This window comes from Carassius gibelio, chromosome B21 (genome assembly GCF_023724105.1).
Source record: "Carassius gibelio isolate Cgi1373 ecotype wild population from Czech Republic chromosome B21, carGib1.2-hapl.c, whole genome shotgun sequence".
NCBI lineage: Eukaryota > Metazoa > Chordata > Actinopteri > Cypriniformes > Cyprinidae > Carassius > Carassius gibelio.
In genome coordinates, this window is record NC_068416.1 from 13,195,747 (window position 1) to 13,207,869 (window position 12,123).

General features: G+C 37.7%; 1 protein-coding gene across 3 annotated transcripts in view; it reads left to right on the plus strand.

The window, feature by feature from the left end:
* Nucleotides 1-10,938, plus strand: part of stim1b (stromal interaction molecule 1b) — a 32,014-nt gene extending 21,076 nt beyond the window's left edge. The window contains exons 8-14 of one of the 3 annotated variants that reach the window (XM_052587687.1): nucleotides 2,174-2,351; nucleotides 3,312-3,479; nucleotides 3,585-3,685; nucleotides 4,389-4,624; nucleotides 4,814-4,900; nucleotides 7,883-7,946; nucleotides 9,710-10,938. In XM_052587687.1, coding sequence (XP_052443647.1) covers nucleotides 2,174-2,351; nucleotides 3,312-3,479; nucleotides 3,585-3,685; nucleotides 4,389-4,624; nucleotides 4,814-4,900; nucleotides 7,883-7,946; nucleotides 9,710-10,130 — 1,255 coding nt within the window. In that variant the 3' untranslated portion in view covers nucleotides 10,131-10,938. The remainder of the gene's footprint in view (nucleotides 1-2,173; nucleotides 2,352-3,311; nucleotides 3,480-3,584; nucleotides 3,686-4,388; nucleotides 4,625-4,813; nucleotides 4,901-7,882; nucleotides 7,947-9,709) is intronic. The other 2 variants (XM_052587688.1, XM_052587689.1) reach the window with 2 other exon arrangements.
* The last annotated feature ends 1,185 nt before the right edge of the window (nucleotides 10,939-12,123 follow it).

The following is a 12,123-nucleotide window of genomic DNA, read 5'->3' on the forward strand; positions in this document are numbered from 1 at the left end:
AAACATAGTAAGGACATTGTTTAATTAGTCCATGTGACATCAGACCAAAAAAAAAGAGAAAAATAGGGATTTAATGATTCACTCAACTCAAGATTCAGTTCAATTCATGATTTTGATTTCACAATTCGGTTCGATTCACCTTTTTTTTTTACAAAATGAGATTTAAGATAAATTAAATTAATTTCTTGGACAAAATGCTGCACGTTTCTTTGTAATATCTTATAATAAACTAATATTACCTAATTTAGCCAGCAAGGATGCATTAAATTAATCAAAAGTGGAAGTAGAAGAATATATAATGTCACAGAAAATTTCAAATAAATACTGTTCATTAAAGTTTTTACTCATCAAAGAAACCTGAAAAAAAAGTAATCAATTCCACAAAAATATCAAGCAGCAAGGAGCGTTTTTTTTTATATTGATAATAATGAGAAATGTTTCTTGAGCAGCAAATCAGCATATTAGAATAATTTCTGAGGGATTTTGTGAGACTAAAGACTGAAGTAATTCAGCTTTGCATTACATGAATATAGTATATTTAAAATATATATATATTTTAATAAAAATATTAATAGTTAATAATATTTCAGTGTTACAATGTTGCTGTTTTTACTGTATTTTTGAGAAAATGAATGCAGGAGACTTCTTTCAAAAACACAAAAACTGGTAATTAGATAAATTATCCCTAAAAGGTTCATGTTTTATTGAAACGTTAATGTTTACATGACAGAAACTACTACGAATACACACTTATTAGGTCTAAAGTGACTTGAAAGAAATCTACATGTACGCTAATGTTTTATTTAAAGACAAAAAGAGGAATTTGTCTATACAGTTTTCATTTCCTACTATCTTTGTCTGTTCAGGTCAAAAGACTCTTGCAGGGTGATGCAAGCATCCCTCAAAAGTCCTTAAATGGCAAAAGGACGGGCCGTGCTGTGCCGAATCCAGCTCGGAGTGTTTCAGACAATCGCACTCTCAGCTCAGCTGGCGCCCACATGCACTGAGGCAGAACAGAGAATGTGTCTCTGTCTTTTTTCAGAGGTCAGAGGTCCCGGAGAAACTCATGATTCAAACATCCTTTCTTTACGGTGCATTAATTTAAAGCTATGGCCTTATAAGGAGAAGGATGCAGTTTGATGATCTATATTAGTTTGTTCTAGGAAAAGAGGAATGTTTGTTGGGTGTAATGTGATTAAGTCACACAGTAGGTATGGCCGGTGTTACAGAGCTGCACATGGATCTGAGTGTGTGGCATTTCTGTCATATCCTTCACACTAAATCCTGTTTGGAACAGAGATCAAGACACCTTGTTTCCACTTTGATCCGCACCACGTCCGTCCTGTGTGATGCAACTGGCATTTCTGTGGCAAAAGGCTTTCATATTTCACATATCTGTCTGTCTGTCTATCTATGTGTTTGTCTGTCTGTCTATCGTCTGCTTATCTATCTAGCTGTTGTCTGTCTGTCTATTTATCTATCTGCCTGTCTATAATGTTTTTTTTTCTAATGAAATATTCTCCTTGTTCTCTGCTGGTCATTTCCTTCCTTTCCATTTATCTTCTGCTCCCCTCCAAGTTATGAGTGTTATACTCTCCCTTGGCCGCTGTCATATCAATGACAGTTTGATTTATACCTCACTTCCTGTTTGAACTGGGACTACGTCAACAGGAGAGAAGGCAACCCTGTGCAGTCCTCTCCACTTTTATGCCCACACCCTCTATCGCTTTCATTCTCATTTCTTTGACTGATAAAGGAGAAAAATGAATCATCCGAAATCCTAGGAAATATTACACACTGATGATGTCACAGATATGTCAAACAAAGCTGATTGCGATTATTTTAAACTGAATCAAAGACTTCTTGTCAACCACGTGCATCATTAAGCCACATTAATAACTAAATTTAGTCATCCATGTCATGGAAACTCAACCACGAGGGATGAAATTCCGCTTTAAAGCTGTAAGGAAGTTTTACCACAGAATTACCACAACTGTACAAGCCACATCTTGTTCAGTTTTCATGAAAAGGAAGAGGTGTGGTGGTGTCTTGTGGGTCCAGTTCCCTTTTCATGTGCCACCTGCTGATGACTGAGGGAAACTACATTACCTGGCCCGTTAAGTAACAAGTCTTTGGCGGTTCAGTTTGAGATTGATCATGTGTTTATGTTTAGGCTGCAGATTGCACAGGAAGAACATCACACGGTGGCGGAGGAGAAAGTCAACCTGGAGCGGGAGATGCGAAGTGAGATTGATGCAGCAAAGCAGGAGGCACAAAGACTACGAGAACTGCGTGAGGGAACCGAGAACGAGTTGAGCAGACAGAAATATGCAGAGCAAGAGCTGGAACAGGTATCATAAGGCATTATAAACAGGAGGTACAACTTGTGAGAAGAATGTTTTTATTATTTTTTACTTTAATTAAAATGAAACCTTGCCAGAGGCAACAACTTTGCCACAGTCATTTAAGATATGCAAATTAGGCACTGCCTCATTAAATATGTAAAACATTTTTTTTTTTTAATTGTTTACATGCAAATCTACAACAGCCAAATAGTTGTATAAAAGTTAAAATTTCTATGTGTAGCACCTCCCCTTAAATGCAGTGCTCAAATTGTAGAGGAATAAGGCATTAGGGAAAAAGCAAAAGGCATTTGCCCTAAGATATCTTTATTTGAGTAAAAATGATAATGGCAAATGTGATTAAATTCATGCAATGGATATGGTAAATTTCGTGAATCAATTAATTAATTAAACAAGTTTGTTTATGGGCTAGTTGCCATGTTTCTATACATTTTAAACGCCCCGCCCCACGTCTAAGAAAACGCTAATTATATTGTGAGACTAACCCCTACCCCTACCAAAATACTTGATTCAATTCAAACACTGCTTACATTTATTTATTTTGTTGAAAAGTGGGTACTTTTTTTGTTGTTGTTGTTCCTGTAGCTCAAGTGGTAGAGCATTGCGTTTGCAGCGCAAGGTTGTGGGTTCAATTCCCAGGGAACACATGTTAGGTAAAAACTGTTAGCCTGAATGCACTGTAATTTGCATTGGATAAAAGTGTCTGCTAAATGCATAAATGTAATTTTTCTATCAGTCTTCCAAACTCTGGTAAAATAATAGCATGTTTATACCAAAACGCATGCCTCTTTTCACCATTTGCTTGATCTTTTGATACCCTCGCAGACTCACCTTACAGGTGTCCCATCACTGTTGGAACTGCTGAAGTGGCACAGAAAAGGTTTTACACAATTCCCTGCTCAAAACATTTAAACACAGCCAATATTTATGAGCGTGTGTTTGTTTTAGGTGCGAATGGCTCTGAAGAAGGCTGAAAGGGAGCTGGAGTTGAGGAGCGGCTGGTCTCCTCCTGAAGCTCTGCAGAAATGGCTGCAGCTCACACACGAGGTGGAAGTACAGTACTACAACATTAAGAAACAGCAAGCAGAAAGACAGCTCATAGTGGCTAAAGAAGGGGTGAGTTGTTCAAATACTCCTAGATTACATGCTTTAACTGAATATTAAATCGATTTAATATTAGATTTGAACATCCATTAATTATAAAGTTGTGGCCAATAACAGGCAGAAAAAATCAAGAAGAAGAGAGGAACTATCTTTGGGACGTTCCATGTGGCCCACAGTTCTTCACTGGACGATGTTGATCACAAAATCCTCTCAGCCAAGTGAGTCACCAGAGATAAAGACTCATTTCAACTTGCACAACTAAAAATGAAAGGTTCCAGAGGGAGGACTTTTTAAAAAGAACTATTTTAAGGACTTTTTAGTAATCTCAAGAACCTTTTGGAATGGAAAGGTTTCACGGATGTTCTTTATTTATTTATATTTATTTTTAAAGGGGTCATCGGATGCAAAACTCACTTTTACATATTGTTTTAACATTAATTTGTGTTGTGGTGTATTCACAACCACCCTATAATGATAAAAATCTACACAGTGTTTTTTTTAATCTATAAATAATATCTCCATTCTCAGCTTCTTGTCTGTGTGACGACACAAAGTCCAGTCCACTCCCACAATAGTTAATTGACACTGCTGTCTTACCTTAGACCTGCGCCCCCGATCTACCTAAATGCATCTATGTTCGCGCAAATCATTCCTGATCCAGCTTCACCTACAGATGAAGTGAGGATAAGGGTTTTTTTATGAATCTTTGCTTATCACATTTCCATATAATTTGATAGTTAGCAAGTTTTGCCAGAGGTCATTTGCATTTAAAGGAAAATTTTAACCAAAGTTAACCAAAGACTTTTCATTTAGACTCTAAAGAATCATATTAACTTGCAGAAATTGGCCATCCGATGACCCCTTTAAGAGCGTAGGGCAGCCAAACCAAACCTCACCTCTCTTTCTCTCTCACTTCTGCAGACAGGCTCTGGGAGAAGTGACCGCTGCTCTGAGAGAAAAGCTTCATCGATGGCAGCAAATTGAGATTCTGACAGGGTTCAGTATTGTCAATAACCCTGGCATGTCGTCTCTGGCCTCCGCCCTCAACCTGGACCCTGCTTTCCTGGGCATCCGCCCCGCTGCACCCCAACACCTACTGCTATCCGATGACCTAGACGACATGGATGAGGACATACTTTCCGCCGGAACCCTGCAATGTGAGTTTATCATGCACACATTTTTTTAATAGTACTGAATCTGATCATATTTATCATAACGCTTCTCAGCCGTCTATAACCATATTAAAATGACCCAGTGACCAGTTTTCTAACCCTAATACATGGCGATTACGCTTTCCGTTGAGCTTTGCCTTTTCGTGGTGTGATATCATTGGCTAATGTCCGCAGATGCCGCCTGGCAGATGGATCGGCGAGTGAGCGACCTTTGGCCTGTGGCTTCCGAGAGCCAATCCCTGTGGAAACCAATCCCTTCTGGTTGGCAGCACCCCGTTTATTCTCTCAGCCAATTCTAACACAAAGCAAACCCTTCTATGTCACTCCCACTGCCCACTTAAGACCTTCTAGATGGAAATTGTGTATCCAGCTCTAAACATACACCTTTGTTAAATTTTTGATGTGGAATCAGTGCTACTTGTTTATATTCACTTTTATCCAATGCGACTTACAGTGCATTCAGGCTATTAATTTTTACATATCATGTGTTCCCGGGGAATCGAACCCCCAACTTTGCGCTTGAAAACGCAGTGCTCTACCAATTGAGCTACAGGAACACAAACTTTAACAGCTCAATTGCGATCATTATTGTAGATGTTATGAATTAGAAGCCACTGATTCCATGTCTGCACTGATGGCAACCTAATTTGCCAAAATAGCAAGTTTTAAGGTGCGGTCACATTTACTGTCATTTGGCGAAGTTTCCCGATCCACACGTTCGGGAATTTCCCTTGCACATTTTGCAGTGGTCAGTTATGAGAAATTGTCACATTGACCAACTAAAAGTTACTTGTTTAAAAGTGGCTTCTGTGTGAGATGTGTTTGATTCAACCTCTGTAGTATTTACCACAGACCAGTGGTCGGCAACCAGTGGCATACAGTGGGATAACCACTGGCACACAAGCAATAAGGAAAACTGCATGAAAATGAACTTGCGCTAGTCTACAGATTCACGAGGCTCTGGCAAACCGTGCGCGTGCGTCCACTGCGCATACAAGACACTTCAGATCAACACCTCAGTGGTCTAACAGCGCTAGTCAGTGTCAAAATAGTTTAAATGTCCAATCAAATCAAATTAGGCGGGGTTTACGGTTCAAAGCAGCAGAGCGTGAATTTCTGTGCGAAGCGTCAGTTTAACGTTTAAAGAGAGCGAGGCTGCAAATCATTTAATATTTATCAACTGTTTTACGATAGAAATGTTAAATCCAACAGCTATATCCAGTTATGCAAACTACTTGACTTTTTCCTCAAATATGGCCATTCTGAGTGAGAGAGATTAAAGTTGCATATGTGAATTACCTGCATCTGTGTCTCTAAAAACAATAAAGTTTACATCAGAAACTGTGATTTCGAACCCTCGTTGCTGAGAAAAATTATTCAGTATCGATTAATAAAAGTCGCAGGGCAGCACTGACAAGTTCCTTGATCTCCTGAATGTTTCTGTGTTTGCGCAATCTACATTCTCTGTGCGTAAATTAAACATGATGATTTAATGCACTATTGGCCTGTCGCACACACACACACACACACACACACACTCACACACACACACACACACACACACACACACACACACACAGTGGTGTTCAGTAGAATCACACTGTAAATCTGTTATTCAAAGTCTAATTTAAACATTAAAATAATTAAAAAGTGCTTCAGGAACTATTTGCATTATAATCAAATATAGATTTTTATCTGAACATTTAAAAATTCTTATGTATTGTATAAATAAAGCATGCATGGTGGGGCAGGATGAGAGGAAGGTGTTGCTGGCACAGTGGTTAACCAGAAAAATTAAAAATGGCACTTTATGCCCAAAAGGTTGCCGACCCAATCCATAGGCTTTTTTGCCTGCAAAATTCCGCCAAAATGTCACCAGTGTGACCACACTGTATACTGAAGATGTGCTGCAAAACATGGCTCTGTAGCTAGTGCAGAAGCTATCTAAATCTTTTGTATTACATCTGTGGCCTTTCCATACCAAAGTAGTTAACCCTGGGTTATTGTTAACATTTATTTTTGTTGTGTGTTGCTGGGTATCTAGGTTAGTGATTCATAAAGTGTCTTTAGCACAGCAACTTGGTGTTAGCATTGCTAAAATTAAAATTAAACAGTCAACCCCTCATTTTACAATTAAGGGTAAAAGTCTGTAAAATCCTGACAAAAAGCGGTTAAAAAAATCTGTTAACCCAGGGTTAAGCACAGTGTGCAAAGCCTGTATTTAAACTTATTACACGGCTTTCTGGAATACTCTGAATGGACAATTACAACATTCTGTGCATTAATGTTTTTGTACATTGATTTTGTATATACTGTTAAATTTTTATAATTTGTTATTGTCTGACAACTGACAATGGGTTTCATTCACTAACTGTGCATGCATGCAAATTCGTACATGTAATCTGCGTACAAACATTTTAACAAACAACCCACGGTTCTTCAGTAACTGAATATTATTCTAAATGTAGGAATAACTGAACCCAAACATACAATTTGTTTAAATAAATGGTTTAGTCTATTTCAACATGGGCACACGTTTGCTCATTTAGAATACTCTAAATTTCATTACATTATAACAATGTTCAGAAATTCATGTGTTTTAGTGAAAAGTTCATCATCTACTCCTTTATTTGTGAATGAGACCCAGTGTCCTAGTCTTTTATATCACGATCTTTAAAATCGTTTTACTCAAATCAATATTTCATGTCCATTTCTTAGTTTATTAGCCGTGTAATAAGTGCATAATGTCCAGTCACCGTCCCTCTTAAAAGTTTCCTACAGCTAACCAAGAGCTGCATCGCTGCATTATTTTCCTGCAAGCTGAAAACCGCATGTCTGTCATCGTGCAGTTTTTGTGGACACTGACCCTCTTCTCTCTGCAGTCTTGCAATGCTTTTACACTTTTTTTGTGTTCATTTCCTGTGCCACATTATCAGCCCGGTTTCCTCCCTAGCTCTATTTTCCTTCATTAACCACAGCTAATGTGCTTTTATTACTGTATCACACACTCCTCCCTGATGTGACTTCCAATATGTGTTTGCAACAAAGGCTATATAAAAATATCACATGAAAAGATGTAAAATGAATAAAATCATGATTAGTTAATCAAAATGTAACAGATACACAGGCCGCTGTTTTGGACGACCTATAACATTCTTGTTTATGAGACAGAATCTCGATTAGATTATCTCAGAGACTCACTAATACAGACAAACATGTGTGTGTTTGTGTGCCTCTCCTCAGCTCCCAGCCTGACGTCCCTGCGCTCGCGACACGGAGACCCCATGCTGAACCTGAGCTCACAGAGGTTGGTAGAGGCCGGTGAGAGTGATGCTGGGCCCCTGTGGCCCCCTGGTCGGCCCTATGTGCGGCAGGCTCGCAGTCACTCGATCGGCCACGTGGAGTTTCACCCTGTGCCTTCGCTGTCTTCTTCTCTGTCTCATCCCTCCATCGTCTCTACCTCACTCCTGTCTTCCTCCTCCGGCTCTCGTTTTGCTGCGCTGCAGTACCGTTCCTCATACTTCACCTCTATGGAGGCGGTCTCAGGTCTGCCGCCAACAGGGTTCACTGCTTCACGCACTGATCAGAGAACTGAAAGCACTGGGTACCTCACACACTGTTTGCTGTGCACACACACAAGCATGTGTGTAGGCCATCCATAACTTCCCTGTCATTGATAAATACTGAACTATTTATCTTTTAATAACAGTTTAACGGTTCTTTTTATTTCATTTTCTGTGAGTGTCAGTTTTGAATCTTTAAAACATTATAATATATTTAGTATATTATAATTTCACTTGTCATGAACTTTAACCTTTTTAGTCAATTTCCATTTAACTATTTAAATGTAAACGCAGTGAGAAACCGAACTAATCCAGCATGAGAAAGTCAACATGAAATCAACATTTACTCCGTTTACTTTCTTTACAATCATCCCTGGTCTTATTGTGCTTAATTTATCAGTGGATATTATTCTAATTGTGGGAAAAATGGTCTTCATTATTTTGAACTTAAATCTAACCTTGTTCCATCCAGGGTTAAGTTAACTAAAACTAAAAAACATTTTGGTGCTTAAAAATAAAATGAATGAATGTATGAGAAAAAAGAAACAAAACTATGTAAAAAAATATATCAAATATTTCAAAAACAATATGAAAGACATGACAAAATGAAATTAAACATCAAAATTAAAATATAAACAAAAAATAAAAATAAAATAATTAAAAATAATGGAAAAAAAAAAAAAAAAAATATATATATATATATATAAATAGTTAAATTTATTAAACATCAAAATGTAAATTAAAGCAAAAAATACAAAACAAAAAATCTAAATGTTAAAAAAAAAATTTAATAAAAGAATAATAAACTGAGCAATTCCAACAGGGTCCTCGCACCACTGGTTCTCGGGCCCTAATAAAAACACCACAATACACAACACAACAAAATAAATATAAAAAAATATTGAATTAAAAACTATTATAGTGTCTCAGTGGTACTAAAATAGCACTGGTTCTGCCTCTGGAAAAAAAGGTGATATTTCCCTATTAGGAGATTTTTCTATGTATTACTATGTATAATAATCATAACATTAATTTAATTATTTTATAATGTTATATTTGTAAATCATTTTAAAATGTAAAAAATTCTGCATTTTTTAGATTACTCGTTTTGGCTTCTTTAAGGCTTCTGCTGGAGTTTTTCCATTGTGCCAATGCATTAAACAATGCAGCAATTTAATGCTGATTAACATTGCTATAAAGAGTAAGGTTGTGGGAATAATAGCAAATCTTCATTGAAATGTTGGAGACTTTTGAGAGTCAACTTGATTTTGACTTCTCAGTAAAAAGTGATTTAGGTTGTTGAGGTGTTTCTGGAGGGGGGTAGTCATCACCATATTCCTCCGCGAACTGCTTTCCCAATGTTTCACTTAGAAAAACATGGCTTTATTGAAGTAAATGAGTTGCAAGTGCTGTTCATGTTGACATGAAGTAAAAAAAAATTGAAACTAACAGGAAATACAAATAAATCGAATCTGAAATCCTCTTTTCTCCTTGTCGCGTCCTCTAGGGATCTGAACCGGTCCGAATCGGATTCCTCTCTCTCAATGTCTCAGTACGGAGACGCCCAGCGCTGCACCTCAACTCCACTCTACAGTAAGCTCTCCAAATCCAACGGTGGTTCCTCCACCGACAGCCCACTGATGCAAAAAAAGACCTTTGGCATGGAGAAGTGTGCCAGTCTCGGAGAGATCCACTCTCAGCCGTCTAGCCTCAACTCAGTCGACTCGATGCGCTCTCTCATCTACACCTTCGAGCAGGAGGGCCCGTCACTGCCAGCAGGAAAGGGTGCCAGCCGAATCTCTCAGATCACAGGCAAGAAGATCCTGCTGGACGAGGACAGCGGCTCCACAGGAGACGACACCGAAGGCTCAAACACGGGCCGCAAGAAGACAGCCTTTACCAAGCTCTTCAAGAGACCGAAGAAATAACAGCAGTATGGGGCAATGCCAAACAAAAAAGGAGTAAGACTAGCACAATGGTACATTTTAAGTCATTTATGTGGAATTTTTGATTTCTGTCGTTAATTGTGTTGACCAACGGGAACAGAAACCGTCATTTGTTGGGAACAGGTATGATATCACTGTACATTTATTTATTTGCTTCTACAACTAAGGGCGCTAGATGGTTTAGTCCATTTTTGGTGTGAGAGTTACTTCTGTTTTTATTTGTAGTTAGCGTGAGCTGGAGTTTTCGCTCTTAAAACAAACACCGTACGCATGCAATGGCTTTCAGCGCTTACAAATGACTCCACCTACTCTACGCTGTTGTTTTCCAATAGGATTTTCTTGGACTTCTTTCCTTCTCAAATGCAGCCGATCATTGTGTTGCCAGAGGAAATAATTGCCCATAATAAATATTACCGTTCACATCCCCCTGCTGAAAAGTATGAGTATGCAGCATCTGTGTGCGTGACGGATGTGAGGCTGGAATATCTTGTTACTTGCTTTTGATTTCTCCTTCTGTTATCAAAATCGATTTTTAAATGTTTGTTAAAAACTTGTTACATCCTCACAGAGGTGCCTTTCATTTTAAGCATTGCCAAATGTTATTGCTGTGGACTGTGTGTGTGTCACAGACAGGATATGTATTGTAGTTCTCGTCTCTGGCTTGTAACTACATGCTTTTAAATTCATTCATGCTTCATGCCGCTGAAGTCTTTTAATACCAGACTAGTAATAAAAGAAGATATAAAAAGGGAGGGTGCTTTGCAAATTAAAAGTCACATGCTAACATAAACTGGGGAGTTTCTTTTCTTAACAAAAACACTGAACATTTTAATATAAATTTTGTCTCATTAGCTATTCGTTTTCACATTATTTTTTGTATTTTAATTTTGGCAGGCTTTGTAAGGAAAATTAAATTACTAATTTGTATTTTTTAATTTGACAATGTGTCATCAGCCCAGTGAAAATCTAAATTAAATTAAATTGTAGATTTCATTTTGGCAAATACTCAACCATTCATACTGTAGGTTTGGGGTCAATAAGGTTATTAGATTTTCTTTAAGAAAAAATTTTATTCAGTAAGAATACACACACACACAACTGATTTATTCGTAAAGTACACTACCTTTTAAAAATTAAGTCAGATTAAATAAATCAAATAAACATTTTATTTATTCCTGTGATATGGCACATAATTATCAGAAATCATTTTAATATGCTGATTTGATGCTCGAGAATTTTTTTTTACTATTTAGCAATGTTGAAAAAGTTGTTTCTTAATATTTTTTGAAAATATATGTATTCTTAAATAAGCAGAAAGTATATTCCATAAAGCAAAAGCAGAATGAGGCATAATTTAAGATTTTCTTAACCAAAAATAACACGTTTGATAGTTCTCAGGGCTAAGCAGGTTTATTGGGTAACTTCCTCTGCATTGCATTTTTTGAAAACCTCTTTGCGTCATGGAGCTGTTAAATCTCTAAATGTTAACCTTTACAGGAAGTGGCTATTCCATCACTGTTCACAGAAATCCACTGTGAAATATACACCAACGCAGCAGACAGACCCAACACCACACACCTTCAGTCACTTGAGTGGATATAGAAACCAAACTCTTGAATTGTTCATGCAGGCTAATAAGCTGAACACCATGAATACCAGAGCTTTTCTTCCGCCGCTGCACTCTGTACACACTGCTCTGGTGTATTTAACGTCTCCTGAAGGTTTGTTTGCATCAGCCGCTGTGGAGCAGAACATTAAATGGCTATGCACGCTCAGAGAAACCATCTTAATCAAGATAGCTCGATGAGTTAGTGTCCACAACAAAGCCCCAACGAGGTCAGGTTTACCATTGTTACCATAGTGCACCGAATAAACAAACCTGTTTCAGCGCCTCTTCTGTCATAAGGAAGTTTGCTTTATTCATAGTGGGCACAGCCTTTGTAGACCACTGAAATAAGCTGAATCTGCCCCTGAA